The 18,760-nt window shown below is 42.5% G+C and overlaps 1 protein-coding gene across 2 annotated transcripts in view; it reads left to right on the top strand.

Annotated features, from left to right (window-relative positions):
• The window catches only part of pou6f2 (POU class 6 homeobox 2), a 72,454-nt gene extending 53,980 nt beyond the window's left edge, over nt 1-18,474 (top strand). Inside the window, exons 6-9 of one of the 2 annotated variants that reach the window (XM_065949084.1) lie at nt 3,322-3,531; nt 5,321-5,456; nt 9,145-9,313; nt 14,134-18,474. In XM_065949084.1, the coding sequence (XP_065805156.1) occupies nt 3,322-3,531; nt 5,321-5,456; nt 9,145-9,313; nt 14,134-14,641 (1,023 nt within the window). In that variant the 3' untranslated portion in view covers nt 14,642-18,474. Of the gene's footprint in view, nt 1-3,321; nt 3,532-5,317; nt 5,457-9,144; nt 9,314-14,133 lie in introns of both variants that reach the window. The other variant, XM_065949083.1, reaches the window with a different exon arrangement.
• Nucleotides 18,475-18,760: the final 286 nt, after the last annotated feature.

Here is an 18,760-nt window from a genome sequence, read left to right as displayed (position 1 = left end):
CCCAAACATGTTCCCTCTCGGGGTCTCAATTCACCGCATGAACAGCAGAGGAGAGAAAATGGGCAGAGATATTGCCTGGCGACCATGGCTAAAGACACAGATTGGCCCTGGCTGGAGAGATGAGATGACATTTCTGCGGAAACAAGAGCAGCATAATCTTAATGAGTTCTGCTGGGTGGAGAGAGGCACGATACTCACATGTCATACGAAGTAGAGCGGGAAGAAAAACACAGGAAGCCAAATAAAGGAGAAGGAACCCGAAAGATGTCTGAGGTAGAAGGCCTGAGCAGCGACGGAGAGAAGGTCTTTAGAGCTGCTTATTTCAGAAAATAATGGAACAATGAAATTGCACCTTGAGAAAACTGAAATGGTTCCACGTCTCCATCCAACTTGGGCGAGTTGTATTGCCAGTGAATTTCCTGCTGGTTGGTTTTGGTGTGAAGTAGCTTCCTTCACGGGTAAAATATTAACAGCTTAAGCACTTATCTGTCATGTTTAAGTTAAGTGAAATAACATGACAGGCATACATGAAACAGTTTCTTGGTACACTGCGCTTTCAGTAACGGCAAAAAGTTTGTTAGAGATTAAAACATTAGAGGTTGCACTTCTGTAAATGGTCGATGGGCCTGAGCCTTTATATTTATTTTCTAGTCTTCTGACTACTCAAAGCTCTTTTACACCGCATGTCACACCTACACATTCACAGATTGATGGAAGGGGATGCTATGTAAAGTGACCATCAGAAATAACTAATCCCATTCACAAGCATGTGTCGCCGACGGAGCAGCGGGAGCAATCCAGGTTTAAGTGTCTTGACCAAGGACACATCGGACATGTTGCTGCAGGATCGCACCTCCAACCTTCTGGTCGAAGACCGACTCTGCCAACTGAACCACAGCAGCAGCATTAAACAGGCAGTTTCTGAGCGTAAATGTAATTAAACAGCAGAACATGCTCCTAATATTTGCAGGGTTGAATCCTTTTGATACCTGAGTTTTGTAGCATTGAAATTATTTGATGAGGAGTAAAAAGATCTTGTCGACTTGTCAGTGCATCAGCGGTTACAAACAAAATATTTTTGCTTCATTGAAATGTGAGCTGAAGATAAAAATGGTCTTTGTTGCACATCTGGAAATTTCTCTTTAAATAATAGATAACTGCAGAATCCGGCTTATTAAAGGTCATTTCTTTTTTAGGATACGACCCCCCCTGAGATTTGTCCCTGTGGCGTCCCAACAGAAATCACAACATAACAACAAATTATCAATCATATAAAATAATAAAGAAAATGTATTTTGGAGACCTGTCCGGGTTGCCACTTTTAAAGAATGTGAGCATGATACAGGACTCAGTAACTCTTGTTTGTTTTTGCGTTCATGTAAAGGGAAAGCTGTAGAGAGACGGGGAATGTGGGGAGAAAGAGTGCGGATGGCTTTAATCCAAACCGCATCAGGATTTGAACCTGTGACCAGTGCAATGAGGACTGTAGCCTCTGTACATGAAGCGCCCGCTCAACCTACTGAGCTAAAAGCAGCACCCCAGCTCAGTGACGCTTTAATTTATAAGGCTCTGCTCCGTTAACCACGGCATTAGTTTAATTTTCCCCTGTGAGTAAAATGTCAAACAAAGTCTTCCCTTCTATCTGTAAGTTCCCGCTCATACACTAGACCGCTCTTAGAACTCCTTCTCGCCCGAAGAGCCTCGGAGTCACTGCCATGAAACATCTGCCGGAGATGCTCAGATGGAGAAGCATTGCATGGTGGGACGGTGGACGAGAGCTAAGCTGTCACTTGCCCGCTCTTTTATTATGCTTATAGAACAACCACTTAGTCCAATGATGATGAATAATTGAGCGGAACAAGTTCCCTGCCACTGTGGCATGCAAAGCGGGATCAGTGGGACTCGGGAGACAAGAGCGTCAGGCAGGGCAATAAAATATGCTAAGTGGCAGGAGAGCATTACAGGGAATTTGTAAAGCCGGCGCTGAGAGAGAGATAAATTATCTCTCCCCTAATGCGAAGCAACGTAAGCAAATGAGCCGTGGCAAGGATGAATTACAGATCATCTGCCCACCTTTCTCTCACTGATCCCTCCCTATTATGTCAAAGAGAGAGGGTGAGGGGGGGGGGGGGGGGGGGGGGAGGCACACGCTGAAGCACATCAGTAGCAGTGGCGATAGGGAACCGAGGAGCCAGCAAAGGACGCTGCTACGAGTATTGTTCCTCGGTTTAGAAGCTGAATATATAATAAAAGAAGAAGAAAGCAATGTTTGTAAAAGTAGCCCAGATAAGAGAATTCCAAATGATGGGCGTCTCATCCATGCCGAGCTGCTCTCTGGTGTAATGAGGCTTGGTGGTGGAGAGATGTCAGCGGGGGGGGGGGGGGGGGGTTGGTCGAGGCAACGGCTGCTCAGAACCAGTCCCCAGATGACATTAACCTTCATCATGGTGAAGAGGCGCTAAGACCCCCCTAAAGCGCCACTCCTGGCCACACTCTGGCAGCTCTGAGAGCTAAAACGCTGCAGTGACACTCTGCCGCCCCCTTTGATCTGCCCTTCCTGATTACAGCCACAGAGGAGAGGAAAGCAGGCGGGTAGAGGAGGGGGTGAAGTACCCCTGGGACCCTGAGAGGAGAATTAGAAGCACAGGGTCCTGTCTCACTCTCTGATGCTCCTCTTTTCTCCCTCTTATTGTTTCTTCTCTGCTTCTTTCTTCCCACTTCTGCAGCTCTGTGTGTGTGTGAGAGACAGAGAGAGAGAGTGAGAGGGTGAAACGGGGGTCTCTGTCTCTCAGCCGCTTCACTTCTGCTCACCAGAGACAAAGACACTTAGGCACAAACACACTTAGACACACACACAGTCACGCATACACACACGCTCTCATCCCTGGTCCTGGCCTGCTTGATGGATAATACAGTCAGTGGTGTGCACCATCACACACACAGGTATTTGGAGCTGACCTTTGCAGGGCGCTCCCAGCAGTCTGCTTTAGCTTCACTTGTTCCAGGCTGTAAAACCACCTCAGAGACAGATGATCAGTGGACACTTGTGCATGTTTCCCTCTTGAATCACACAACTCCAAAGCTGAGTGCTCTGATTAGCCTCGTAACTCAAAATGACCGTCTCGTGTTATGTTCCCACACACACACACACACACACACACACACAAAAAAGCCAAAAAAAAACAAACAAACAAAAAAAAACGTCACAGCAGCAGCGATCATTAAGAACAGTACCTCCAGTAGCGTTTACCCTCGCTGCTCCATCTTCTTTTTTTTTAAAACCACCCAGCTGATTTCGTCTCCTCTCTACCCCCTTTGTAGATAATTGGAACAATCCCACTGATGCCCAACTCTGCAGGGCCCTCCAGCCAATCAGGGGGTGGCAACCCAGCACTGCAGGTACAGCCAATTACACCTCAGCTTCTGACCAACGCTCAAGGCCAGATCATCGCCACGGTGATCGGCAATCAGATCCTGCCTGTCATCAACACCCAGGGAATCACGCTGTCGCCAATCAAGCCGGGACAGCAGGTAACACACACAGACGCACAAACACACACACACACACACACACACACACACACAGATCTTGTATAGCAGCTTATTATGCAGATGTTCCAACAGCGATCAAGAGCTGATTTTAAAACTGTTGAATGAGCAACACCTAGTGGAGTCAACCCAGAGCTGTGTTTATTCATGAAGGCAAATGTTCCAGCACTGCTTTATGCTAAGCAGCTCGTACCTTTCCTGCTTCAGCACTCACAACCCTCGTTTGCATTCTTCCACGCGGATAATTGAAGCATTTAGTAGAAGTGTCCACATGTGTGTTTTCATGTTTCAGTGTGTTTGTTCAAGGCACTTGTCAGCAACCTTTTTCAGACTGAGTCTCAGGGAGGTTTCTGCTCCCCCGCAGAGCCCCAAACCATGAAGGGGAAAAAAAACAAAAAAACAAAGCAACACTTTTCATCACCCCCACTTAAAACTAAAAACACTTCTTCTGTTCTCCACCTCTTTCCGTTTCCCTCCCTCCTTCCCTCCTTCCTCAATAACACGCTCCAGTCTTTTGATTTGTCCTCTCTGACCTCAACAACAAGTATTTTGTTTTGATTTTAAACACACAAGTCGTTCCTGGATTTGAGTTCATCCTGCAAGTGTAGAAACTCGAGCTCAATCACTTTTTCTCCTCTCAGTTTTGAAGATCCACACAGAGCACGAGCGAGGAGTCAGACGCATGCACACAAACCCTGACGATGTTATTGACTCGATAATGACGATGTCAGCGCAGAATTACAGGGTAAAAGTTCACGCTGAAGGCTCGTACAGTGCAGGATGGATGAACTCCCAGCAGATGGACACCTAATTGTGGCTCCCTGAAAAAAAAAAAAAAACACCAGATCACACTCTTGAATGAATTAATGCATCTGTAATAATGTTTATGCTTTTGTCTCCACTTCAAAGCCTGCATGTACACATTGTTCCACGGGCATAATTTACGGTTGTCAAGAGTCGGCAGTCTAGAATATTTTCCAGTGAAGCTAGATAATTCTCCAAGCCTGTCAACAGTCCTGACAGTGTGTGCATCGCTTGTTGACACCCCCCCCCCCCCCCCAAACAAACACATGCCACGGAGAAAATAATTAATTGCAAAGAAAGGAGAGGAGAAGCCGGCCCAGCTGTGTGGCAGAAGACAGCTTTTCACTTTTAAAAGTGTAGACGTACCATCTTGATCTTGTAACAGCAATTCAAATGTGCATAAAACATGAAAATACATCGTTTTCTCGCCCATCAGAGCGCCTGAGCTCGTGGATCATGAATTATGTTTGATACGGGGACTGCTGTGTCCACGCTTTTTTTTTTGTTTCAGATTCAGGCTGCCGTTATTAGCTTCCCTCGCAGGTCTGATGACGAGAGGAAAAGTCTCTAATTGTCGCGAGCAGGTTTTTTAACTGCGGAGATTGTGACACTTCTACAAACAGAGGAGAACCTGAGCTGACTCTCCTGTCTCCTACATTAGTAAATCCCTGCTCTAGTCTATTGAGCTATTGACACTAGACTCTGCTCTGTCAGTACTAATGAACACTTGTGCATTATTAGCTACAAGGGCAATCTCATTGTATCCCTCCCCTCAGTGGCTAATTTAATAGCTGCTTGATTAGATATATTATTACTGCCCTTATTATCCCTATAAGAATTTTTACTGTAAATGATGATGATTACTATGATGTCAGGGAGGTAATCATAGATGTTCTTGTGTTTTCCATGCGCTCAGTATGTTGTTTCAGCTCTGTGTTTGTGTGTTTGTCCGTGTGTCCGGCAGCAGGGTCAGTCAGGCCCGGCGTCGTCTCAGCCCAACATGCTCCACATGCCCCACAGACAGAGTCCTCTCCACCAGGCCTCCTCCTCCTCCTCCACCTCCTCCTCCTCCTCGGCGCTCAGCGTGGGGCAGCTGGTCAGCAGTAAGTGTCCGACACAGCTCACAAAAAACACAACATGCCTTCAAATAAATGGGGTAAAGCTCGTCCCTTATTACCGCAACACAGATTCTCTCAGATATACTGTATTGAGTGTTCCAGACTTTGAGATTTTCAGCCCCAAACCTTTTGAAGGAGCAGATCGTCTAATGTGATATTTTATTCTTTTGTTAGATTTCATGAAGGCATCACAACAACCGACGTGTTAAATATTATTTTGGAGAACTTGGTGCTCAGAGATGTCTCCAAACAGATGAGAACATTTCAGATTTATTCTCAGATCCGAACAAAAGGAAACGATTCACTGCTGATTGAAATCCCTCGCAGACGACCTGACACACCTTTCATGCTTTAGTGTGTTTTCACGGCACCAGGAGGGTTTGTTGGATTGACTCACAGCGTAAATAACTTTTATTTCATTAGATTATTTATGATAATCTGGCACGAGGGAATGAGATCATATAAAAAATTAAAAAAGAGACGTTGTGTCTTAGTGGGATAAAAACAAAATTCTTTGAGAACTTAAACAAATCAAAAACTCAAATATCCGCATAGCTAGATACCGTCGCTATGTGTTTTAAATGTGTTTTAATTTGGGGGAACTGTCCCTTTAAAAATCACTGGCTACTCAAACAGCCGCATAACGCTCAGTGTGGACAGCGTGTGATTGATCCCCGCCTCCTCTGATTGCTGTGTTTTTGTCCTGACTGTCAGTTCGTTGCTTTATTAGATGATCCAAAGTGGCATGTGTGTAGGTTTAATGAACATAAGTTTCTCTCTCTCCTAAAGCGGGGGGCCTTGGGCAGAGCCTTATAAATCACTGGGCCTCGGCCTGTCAGCATGCAGCTATAGCCTTTAAAAAGTCTGTTTTATTCAGATAAATTTCATTTGTCAAAGTCGATTCCCTTAAACTCCATGTAAACTCATTTCAAAGGCAGCTACGATGCCTCCAAATGTAATAAAAAACAAGTCGCCATTGATCAACTTGTTGTAGACACTGTGTTTGGTTTGTGTTTACTGCTAGCTTGGAAAATATCCTTTGAACCATTTTTTAGTCTGCACACAATCATTGTGGCTCGGCTCTGAGGTAAATGGAATTAATGCTTCATGCTGAGTATGAGCCGTGTCCCTTTCCTCGCAATATCAGTCACAGCGCACGTACACAGAGTCAAATCCCAATACTCTGAAAGAGAGGAGAAGTCATTGCATTTACCGGCCATAAAAGCTGTCCTATCTGCGATGACAAAAAAAATCAGAAGAATGACGTTTAAATGATTTTTCAGAGAAAGTCAGCTTATCAGGAAAACTGATGTCTGGAATCAAACCAGCAACCCTGCAACACAGTCCTTCACTGGTGGGAAAAAAAAAATAGCTTAATGTAAAAATCGAGATTCTAATCTTCTGAGATTTGACATAGATTCATAACCTCCAAAAATCGATTGATTGATAATTTTTTTTGGGCTAATCAGTCACTCCCTGCTAGGTGCTAATGCTAGCTCTTTAACTCAGTAGTACACCAAATGGAGCAACAAAACATTCAGCCGGTCTCACGGATGGCTGGAGTAGATCCTGACGTATGTACTCATTCAAAAATAGACTTTGAATCAAGAATCCAGAATCATTTTGAATCGAATCGTGAGACACCCAAAGACTCCCATCCCTAGTGCGTAGTGCTCGACTGAGTTCATACCTCATTCACACTTTACAATACCATGTTTCTCTATCTGGACTTCTTCTTTAGATCTGGAAAAACAAATGCATGGATTGTGAATGCATGCTGAAGCTTTCCAAGTACACTGAACAATGTTAGCCATGTTAGCTCAAACAATCTGCACACTGTGACCGCATCAAGCAGAAACCCCCCCCCCGCTGTTTTAAAAAAGAAGCCAATATGTTTGAAGTGCTAAACAACCACAGCTCCTCCAGTGTCTGCTTTGAGGCTGACGGCAAAAAGTACGGAGGCTGTAGTCCTCCAAGCAGCCAACCCGGGTTCAAAATCCAACCTCAGGGTCCTGTCCTGCAGGTCGTTGATTTCTGACTCTATCCACTCTCCTGCCTCTACAATAAAGGTAGAAAAATAAACCTTTAAAAAAAATGTCTTAATGATACCAGGTTTAAACACAGAGATCTATCCAGGTGTGGCTAATGTCTAAAACAATCGTTGTCTAAGGAGAGGAGAGAATTATTACCAGACCTGTTTGGATAAGATGTGAAAGAGAGCTACATCCAGTTTGAAACTTCTCCTCCTCCTCCTCCTCCTCCTCCTCGTTCTCAGCTGGTTCTTTATTGTTAATTATTCTTCTCTCTACATGGAGACAGAAACTCCACGACATCGTTTTCCATAAAAGCACTCTTGTGTGCGGTTTATGAAGAGAAACATTAATTCGCCCTCCTTTTCAGCGTGGAAATTGAGTGTTTAACTTGTTATTGTCCTCTTCTAATTATGAAGCTTGTTAGTTTGTTCTTACTGAGAACAAAAGAAGCTTTGTGGCTGCAGAAATTGGATGTCTCCATTGTTTCTGCGTTTTTTAATTTGGCTTTTAAAATCGTGTTTTACTCTTTTTTTTGTGTGTGAAACCTGACATTCTAAATCCATTATTACAAAATAAAATAAGAAGTTTAAATCTTTAATCACGCCTTGTTTGTGACTTAAAGTAAAAAAATAAATAAATAAATAAAAACGTGGATCTAGAAGGTTAGAGGAGAGCATCTGAGCGCCGCTGCCCATTAGTCTCTAAAGCGGCGAGTAAACAGACTCTGTTGGGAATGATGACGAGACGCTCATCAATGTGGAGATGATGGGACCAGAAAACGGAGTTCTCGTAACTCCCTTTTAGTCTCTGGTCGCTCGTCTTCCAAGTGTTCACACGTCTGGAGCACGCCGCATACGCTACACGTCACTTATGAGGCACAACGAGATGGCAGCCTCATAGATTTTTGCTTAAATACGCTTGGAGGATTCCTTTAATAATTCATTGATAATGACCAAGATGAATAATTCAGAGGCACAAACTTTGCTTTGGTAAGCAGGATGCCAGGGCACCTGACATTGATGTACAATGTGAAATCACTTTTTATTAGCGGGGAAATTCTTCAAAATGCGTCAGAGAAGTTTCTTTTTTTTCTGCTCGAATGTGAAGATTCACAAACGGCGTTTCTTTGTATTAGGAGTTCTCTGTTTGCTTGAGGTTTAAAGGTCTCAAACTGAGTTTTCACAAAGGGTCAGATCGGTGAAGTAATGTCTTTAAATATCATATCTAATCCATCCTTCTTTAAGGCCTTTTTTAAGAACGATGCATTTTATGATATTCATGGTTTAAAAGAGAGGAATAGATTGAAACCTTCTCTTCCTCCTGGAGTTTAGTCAACACGCTTTTTGTTTGTGAGATTAAAGTTTCACACATGCAAGTCAAACGGGTGTCACGTCTGCTTTCACACCGCAGGTGAATTTATTTTCTCAAACATCTCCCAGAGACGCGCGGTTTACAGCGCCGGGGCACGGGGAGATAATCGGTTCTGACCCCGAGATCGGACTATTTTTCCAAGTTGTTTAGAGACGATCATGATCACAACTGTCTGGCTGTTTGCTTCATTCACTCTGCAAAAATGAGGTGAGGGACAGGGGGGGGAGCAGAGGGCTAATAAAATGAGATGTGTGTGTGTTGTGTTGTAGACCCGCAGACCGCCCCCAGCGAGGTGGACGGGGTCAACCTGGAGGAGATTCGAGAATTTGCCAAAGCATTCAAGATCCGCCGGCTGTCCCTGGGCCTGACACAGACTCAGGTGGGCCAGGCGCTCAGTGCCGCCGAGGGGCCGGCGTACAGCCAGTCTGCCATCTGCAGGTAAGAGAAACTCTAACAAGAAGTGGTTCATTATATCACATCAGGATGTCCTAATTCTGTCAAATGAAAGCGGAGCAAGTGCTGCAGCCTCGCTGAGTTGTCTGGTGCTCATAACTGCCATCCATTTTTTATTCTCCTTTTTCTTTAACAGACATTATTAAGATATTAAAATACATAATTGACTATCACCACCCTGACAAACGAAGCCCTCATGTCTGTACTCACCCGTCTTCCTCTCCCGGCCCCGCTCGCCCGCTGACATGACAGCCGCGCGTTACTTATGCAAAATACATACACAAGTATTACACGAAGCACTTAAAGCATTTAATAATTACTAAGGCTCGTTGCCGCTCTCTCCGCCTGAACATGAGAGAGCTTGACGGCGATGATCTGTTAATAAGATTGCCATGTTTTACTGCCGCCGCAAGGACAGTTTAGTCGTAAATGGCGCATTATATATTCATGAGACAATCAGACAATCAGTGTTTCATCCCTCCTGTTGTTCCGCCTCACTAACGTTTTATCACGAGGACACCGAGTGAGCGTCGTCGCCTTTTCAAGTCGGAGTAAGCGGGCTGCGTCGGGCCCAAATATTTCCTTCTTTTTTTTTCAAGACAAACAAAAAGACAAACAGATGACTCTTCAGAGTGAAAACAATTCAAAGTGTGTGATTAATTTAAAAAATGACAAATGAGACTTCTGCTCTAATTCAAAAATACATTTTGGCAGCTTTTCTTTGTCGAACTCCTCAGAGCTTAAACAAAGCTGTTTGCCTGTTTTGCGTCCGTTTCCAGTAAAATTCCCTCTCTCATTCCCGTATTAATTTTAATGTCCCTCCGCCATGCATGTGCTGATGACCTGTGCTGTTTATGCAACACGGCACTGCCACGCGCTTTTAAAAATTTCATCACATCAACATCAAACGGGGGATAAAATGTGAAACAGTACAGGAGGAGGGGGGGCGGGGGGTGTGTTCTTATGGGGCCCCGTCGACTCCGACTAATGTTCACCGTCTTAAAATCACACATGAAATATTAACAACCGGGAATAATTCAAATATTTATAACATACATTAAAAGCCATTAGCTTCAAAAATAAACACTTAGTGGGCTGTTCTTCATGCCGTTAAGACGATCTTTTTTTGTTTGCATGACATGGGACATGACACGGGGATGTTTTAAGTAGAGGAGGGTGAACTCCACATGCTTTAGTTTAGTTAACATCAACATAGACATGAAGTTTGAGGTGCAGCGGGACATCACGCTCGCTCTGGGGGCTCCGGCTCTGAAGCCAGACGGAGAACAGACACTGACAGATGCTTCCATCTTGTCTCCTTTCATTGCTCACTTTGTTTCCCGGCAACTTTATTAGTTTATCCAAAGAAGAAGAAGAGCAGGCATCACGAGGGCATCATCAGACCAATGCTGTGCCCGTGTGTCCTCGTTGGGAGGCGGTGTAGCTGGATTTCAGAAGGAGGGGGAATTATGTGAAATTTAAAGTTAAAAATTTAAAAATTATCGCATATTTTATTTTTTATTTCATGATTTGGATGAACATCCTTCACAACTTATTTTATTTTTATTAGCACATTACTCACCATTTCCAAGTACTGTTGAAACTGCTTTAAATGCAAATATTCATATAAATCTGAAACGTTTTTATAGATCAACATGAACAGATTTTAACTCACAAAGATACTATGAATAAATATCCCATTCAAAAAGTAGGGTTAGGGTTATTTTTGGGGCCTTTTTGCCTTTAGTGGACCGGCCAGCTGAAGAGACACTGGAAACATTTTTTATGAGAGAGAAGGGGATGACATGCAGCAAAGGGCCGAGGTTGGATTCAAACTTTCAGCGGCTGCTTGGAGGACTACAGCCTCTGTACATAACCACTAGGCTAACAGCGCTCCCTTTAAATGAGTTCTTTGATGGATCTTTTACTGATTCATGATTACCTTCATTAAGTAAAAATGAGAAGTAAAAAAAGAGAAAATCTTCCTTTTAGAAACCCCTTTTTCTGTTTTTACAGAAACATTTAGTGTTTCATGGTTCTGTTTTTTTTTTCTCAACATGAACAGGCCTGACAGCAACACAGCAGGAGGCTGATACCGTTTTCTTAAGTTCATATCTATATCTATCTAACATATCTAAATATGAACATTTAATCACAAAGTTGACATCAAAATTCAAAGCAACCAGGCGGTGATGACCCCAGTGGTTAGGTTGCACCCCATGTACAGAGGCTGTAGTCCTCCAAGTGGGCGGCCCAGCTTCAAGTCCGACCTGTGGCTCTTTTCCTGTATGTCATTTTCCACTCTCTCTCTCTTCCCGATTTCTGACTCTATCCACTGTCCTATCTCTAAATAAAGGCATTAAAAGACCCAAAATAAACCCATATAAGACATGTGAAAAATGTAATAATGAAAGAAATGTTCAGTTATCAAGGCACAACAGATCATTCGTCTCTCTATAGAGAACATTTGAGGTCACTTCCAGTCCAGATTTCCTGCAGAAATCTCTCACTCAGCTCTGCCTGCATCATGACGGTGAACCCTGAGGGGAACTGTAACTCAGGCCTGAACGTACAGCATGTCTGAGCAGCCTCCTAAGGTACTTTTAAGACGAGCCAGAGAGGCTGCAGGTGCATTCAGGGCCACTTCTCCCTCGCGCTGATGCACTAGTGGGGGGGAGTGCATGCCCCAGCTGAGCAGCTCTCAACTCATTTTAGTATCTGCGGTTCCTGTTGATCCATGAAATGTCCCGTCTCTGGTGACTCCTCATATTTACTAATGTATTCCCCGCAGTACCAAGCCCGTCCTCTTTCCACTGTTTAGTAGGAGGAGGGAGGGGGTTATAAATAATACCGCATGTCGACAAGGAGGAGAGCACCAGCGAGGTGTAGAAACAGAGGAAGTTCATTCGTGCATGGGCATCTCCGCTGCTCGCTGTTGTTGTCTGCTGCCGCTCACCCGGCCATTAAAAAACGTCTCGTGTGCTTTGTTTGTTCCACCGAGAGCAGAGCCTCCTCTGAGATCTGTGCCGTCTGTCCGTCAGAGCTGTCGGCTCACCACTTCTTCTACTAAAAGCATTCACACACACACGTCACCCTCGTTTGTCCCAGAAACACTTGAAGTCAGAGAACTTCCCTGCACTTTAACGTTGTACAGATTTAACCATGTACACGTTTAAATATCTCTTTATTTAGACTGTTCATTTTTGAGACAGATTTGTATATTCATTCTTAAATTTAAGGTTATCTTGTCAGCTTTTGTTTAATGGGATTTTATAAGGATAAGGCCTGTTTTAGACAATGACAGTGGGATGTGATGTCGCAGTTTTGCGTCCTTTGTGATATCTCATCCCTCCTTGAAACGCTGACGAGAATCTCTGACTAAATGCTAAATAATGAGACTGAGAGAAGAAGTCCTGCACAACAAGACAACTTAGTCACACAAACCACTTATAGTACACAAACGTTTCAAAGAAATTAACAAATATTCTGCACAGAATCAGCAGGAAATCCAAGAGGAACACAGAATAAGATGTTTAACTCTCATAACTCTCTACTTCTCCACCCTGTTTCCTGATTTGACCCTTTTGCTTTAGACCCCCAAAAAAATACATTGATAGGACGTCCTGAGATGTCCAGATGTCCAGAATTGAAACCGTCTTTTAACCTGTGTCGTCCTCACATCTGTCAAAAGGTGAAACAGACATTAAACAGATGATAAACTGCCCAAAAATGGACAAATCCAATCCAGCACGCATCACTCAGGAAAATTTTTTTTTTGGGCCGATCGGGACCAACACTTGAAAGAACAGGAACAGTCAGGGTGGTGTCTCAGCTTGCTTTCTTTGTAAATAATCACTCAAAAGTCATCTTAACTTATTAATCACAAAGAGTCTGATCCTCACTGTGTAGCAAATATCTTTACAAATATCCTCACATATACTGCTCTCATTTTGACCAAATCCAAAATTTCCTTCATTTTCAACACATGACAAAAAAGTATCTGTTGGCTTTAAAAAAATCAGAGTCGTCTTGGTTCTTGCTGTGAGTTCAGATTCTTGACCTCTCAAAGCATCACAGGCGTGAGAGGAATTCTGTTACAGTAGAATATAAGATCTTCATCCTTATAAAATCCTCCACAGATCTGTTAATATCTCAGGCAGGAGCACCCGACAACCTGCAGTGTTTTTAGTGTCAGAGGAAGGCCCTCCGAGCTACGGGCCCTTTCAGAATAAGAGTGTGTAAATGTATTCTTATTTAATATCAAATGAAGCGTTGTTAGGGGATGAAAGAAATTCTGAAAAATGTATTAAATGTACATTTGGATTAATCATTCAAGCTCTTCTTGTGAATAAATGATGGTGCCAGTTTTACCTGCATGCATTAGTGGATTAGGGGAAGTAATGGGATTTTTTTTTTATAGCACTTCCTGTTTTGTTTTTCTGTTGTGAGATTTTTTTTTTGAAGAGCAGCATTTAAAAGTTTGAGTCAGGTGTTTGGTGTTTTTTGGTTCGAGTGAACCTGATACTAGCCGTTGGCGATATCTCCTTGCGCCACTATTGCCAAGTTGGGACAGAGACCCGCAGAATCCTCCAGAAAATTGACACACTACTGGCAGCGGTCGCCTCCAGCTGCTGCAGCTGAGGTGTTTCCTGACGCAGAGTACACAGGAGTTTGGCTTGGATGTGTACCTGGATGTTAGTCTCAGTCCCTGTGGCATTCTGGTCGAGGAGACTGAAAGGCAGGCAGCTTATCCCTTGTTCTGGCAGGGCGCCTAAGTAAGATTCTTTTTTCTCAATTCTCCCCAGACACACCATCCTGAGAAGCCACTTTTTCCTACCACAGGAAGCCCAAGAGAACACAATAGGTAGCAGTCTGACAGGAAAACTGAACCCTGGCCTTTTATATCCTGCCAGGTTTGAGAAGTTGGACATCACCCCTAAAAGCGCCCAGAAGATTAAGCCCGTTCTGGAGCGCTGGATGGCCGAGGCTGAGGCCCGCCACCGATCCGGCATGCAGAACCTGACTGAGTTTATCGGCAGCGAGCCTTCCAAAAAACGCAAGAGGCGGACCTCTTTCACCCCGCAGGCGCTCGAGATCCTCAACAGCCACTTTGAGAAGAACACGCACCCCTCCGGACAGGAAATGACGGAAATAGCAGAGAAACTGAACTACGACAGGGAGGTGGTGCGGGTCTGGTTCTGCAACAAGAGGCAAGCTTTGAAAAACACAATAAAGCGTTTGAAACAGCCCGACCTTGGCCCCGGTGCACCCATGGACCCTCTCACTGATTCTCTAGAGGAGCTCCCCAAATGAACGAGCTCCTCCTCCAAAACAACAACGACAACAACAACGACAACAACTAACATGGAGTGCAAAAAGTGGCAGCCATTAAAAAGAACAAAAGGTGGATGAACTCATCGTGACATGAGAACTGAAAAATGTTCCTGAGTCACCTGGATGGACAAACAAAAACTATGTGTTGTCAGTGTGATTACCACAGCTATGTAAATGACCTTGGCGAAACCAAAAACCAGAAAAAAGAGATTAATATGTGAGAATTATGTAAAAAAAATAAAAATAAACACGGTGTGCTGTTTCAAAGAGTTTTAGAGTCTGGCCGTACGGACCGGACTATCACCCAAATTTTGGTTCCCCCGAGGCGGGATTTAGTAAAGAGATCATACCAAATCGAAACACTATTTACCAAAGTCTGTTGCATCTGAGTACTAAGAATAATTTTGTAATGTAAATGTGCTCTAAATTTCTACATTTGTACTGGCAGATCTAAGCTATATGTGTGAGGTTGAGTAAACATTTTATCTTTGTCTCGCTTACTTTTCTCTCTTCATCGTTTGTATGTAAATATCTTTACAAAGAACAAAAAAAGAAAAAACGCTGTCTTCGAAAATTGAAATCACGCCGATGAAGTTCTCTTTTTCAACAAGAAAAAAAATGTAACCTTTGCTGTTAAACGATTGCATAATGATGATGATGATGTTTGATTTGTGTTTCATCTGCAGATATTTTCAGTCACAGTGTAACTTTGTACAACTTTTACAGGTATTTATTAATAATCTCATGAGGTTGTTTCAGACGACGTCGGACGGAGAGTAAATAAGGACTTGATCACATGATGATGATGATGATGATGAAGGGTTTCTGTCAAGTTGACTGCAGCTTTGTTCAGAGCTACTGTGTCATTCTGTTGCCAAAGCCTGATAGCCAAAGAACTCATCAATTTCAGCTCAAGGACTGGTGAAGATTTTACCTTTTGATTTTTTTCACTCCTTCCTTTTCTTACATGTTTCCCTCTGTGGGTCAACTTTAACAAACAAAACAAAAAAAAACATCATGTCAAACAGCTGCGACAGTGTCTGCTGTGATTTCCTGATCATTTACACACCGTGATGTAGAAACATGTGGTGGATGAATTTTCTTTAAGGTTAATATGTCCGTGCTTTCTTCAACTCCAACCACGTAAAGAATATGCCTCATACCAGGCATCCCGAACGAAACAATATAACTAGAGCTGTCAAATGATTAAATAGTTAATCATGATTAATCACATGTTTGAAATTCCATTATTTCACATCTAAAAATCCAAAATATTAGGCTTTTATTTTGAAATTTAGTACTGTCTTAAGCTGAGAGTACTTGCAGTTTGAATTCAACCCTGCTTTTATTTTGAAATTAATTAAGGACCTTCCTGTAGATGAAAGGTGAGGACATGACCATAAAGCAAAGAAACAGGAAGTGGTTAGGGATCACAAACTGAGGTCGAACAGCTCAAAGGAACTGTAACAAAGGTCAATGTGTGATGTCATAGGTCAATGTGTGATATCATCAGGTGGATATTACTTTGGAAGTAGCATTCCCTCAGTGCCCCGTCTGCACCCACCCCCTCCCCTCTGTGCTCCCTCAAGAGCCACGCCCCTCACACCTCATCTCAGGGGTACGAGAACGAGCAGGGAGACAGGGAGGCATGTGATTGGTTCATCAGATTGGTACCTCATGGCAGACATTGGTTGAAATTTTTAAAGACTTACAAACTGATACAGATGACGGATTTTCTTTGTTCCTTTTTCAGAGCACAAGAGTTATTCATTTCTGTCAGGACCTAAATATGATTTCAACCAAAATCTTAAAAAGTGGATCTGGAGGAAATGACCAAACCTGCCTTTAAGGGACAAAATATGTGATTAATCATGATTTAAAGAAAATGACTGCATCAATTTCAGACCTTCATTATTTGTGACTAACTAATTAACACTGACAGCCCTAATTATAACCAGAATACATCGTATTTATCACGATAATTGATGTAAACATGTGGTTAAAGCGTGTTTGTTACCGCTGACCAGACCACTCTTTGAACTGTTTTATAGCTCAGAAAAAGTTCCTTCACAGATAAAATGTTATTTCTTTATATTCTGCACTCCACTCTGCTTATTGAACGTTTACAGATTTTAAAATCAAACATTCAAATTCAAATTACTTTTTCTCTTAAGAATTGATCACTTCTGCAGTAAAAGGGGTTAAAAAGGTTTATTTCAACAGATTCCCCTTTGATATGTTTTGTGTTTATTGTATATGTGGGATGAAGTTAGTTTCAGTCTTCTTACATGTCTATGGATCGTGTCTCCCTCACTGTGTATTGAACTGTTTTGCTTTTATTATTTTTTACGTCGTATTACTTTGTGATATTTATGTCGATAATTTCATCCTGGAACCTCCCCGACGGTCTGTCACTACAGATATTTGCCTCTCGTATAAAAACCCTCACAGGAAAAGAATGAAAAAAAAAAGAAAATAGAAAAAAGAGGTGAATGTTGAGAATAAGTGTCACATGTCAGAACGAGTGAACTTAATTTGAAGTGAGGTGAAATTTGATGCAATTTATTCAGAATCATGTGTCTGCTCGATATCTGTCCTTCCATGTCACTTTGGTTATCTCTGTCTTTCAGCCCCCCCCCCCCTGCACTGCTGTGTTCTTCTTCACTGTCTATAAAACACACACACACACACACACACTCAGTACATGTAAGAAAACACATGAAGAAGCTTTACATCTTTGCCTTTATGAAAAAGGAAAACAGGAATTTGCAGAAAATCTATAGACTCGTTTCACTTTGGCGCACAGAGACTTTTGATTTAAACTGTTATTTAGGTTTCTTTGTGTGTTTTTGTTTAGCTTCAAATACGTAATCCAAGCAAATCTTTGGCCAAGAACCACCATGTCTGCATCCACTCAACACATGTGAGAAAAAACAGCGGGCGGCTCCTGCAGGTACGCTACAGATCTGTCCATGAGGCTTAACGATAAAGCTGTAACCAAAACCAAAACAAAAGAAGACACAGACAGGAGTCGATGCCTTCGCTCAACTTCTCAACGCTGGACCAAAGCTCTATAGTTATGCACATTGTACAGAGAAATAGATTCATGATGTTGACAATCTTTCAAATCTGAGATAATGAAGAAAAAAAAAAAGTCGAAATGTACAGAAGTTCATCCAAGGTTTACCTCAGTACTGTTCTGGTGAGAATCATACAGACGCCATACAAGCAGCAGACGCTTCCTCCGCACTGTGTATTCATGTTCACCTTCAGCGGGGAGGGAGAGGCTTGTTTCATTTATTATCCTGTGACACATGATTGTTTTATTTAACGTGTGATGTGTGCTTTTTATTCCTGAGCCAGGCGACTCCCCGGTCATCTGCGTACACTTAATTACCGTCGTTTAATTTCTCATTCATGGTGACGTCCGCCTCGGTTCTCCACAGACCTTTAGACCCACATAGAGGGGAAAAAGAAGATTACAGTCATGTTGCTCTTAAAAAAAAACAATTAGGATGATTTATTTTATCACCCTTTTACATGATTTTGTGAAATGTTATTTACACAAACAAACCGGTTTGACATTTTGTTTATAGTTGAAGAACTCAGAAACCAAAGCTGAAGCGCCCACAGAGGTTGGTTTTCATTTCTTTTTTTTATAGACTGAAAACTGTACTTAAATCTTTAGAGCAATATCTGTTCGGTCAGTTAAGCAGCACTTTGTGTATTTCCAAAATTTAAAAAAAGCTTCAAGTAGGCTATGTCACATTGATTTGTACCATAATTAGTAATAAACAATTGTTTGACATGAACTGTGTGTCCTGTTTTCAATGGAGTGATGCATTCTTATAAATCGAAAGCTAACAAAGTAAAAATGTGCCGTAGAAGCTATGAGACAAAATATAAATCATATAAATCGTCAGAGAGACAATTCAAACTCTGATTGCATTTTTCATTGAACACAACTAAACGAGGAAGAAGATTCATTAAGCCTTGATGTAGAAAAACTTTGCTAAAATACCCTGCAGTTCATCAAGTGTCCACTAGAGGCTGGCTGCAGAAGAACAGGAGGTCACATACACACCCATTCAAACAGCG

Source organism: Labrus bergylta, chromosome 20, assembly GCF_963930695.1.
Source record: "Labrus bergylta chromosome 20, fLabBer1.1, whole genome shotgun sequence".
Lineage (NCBI taxonomy): Eukaryota > Metazoa > Chordata > Actinopteri > Labriformes > Labridae > Labrus > Labrus bergylta.
Note: the sequence above shows the minus strand (reverse complement) of the source record. Positions and strands in the feature narration are given on the sequence as shown.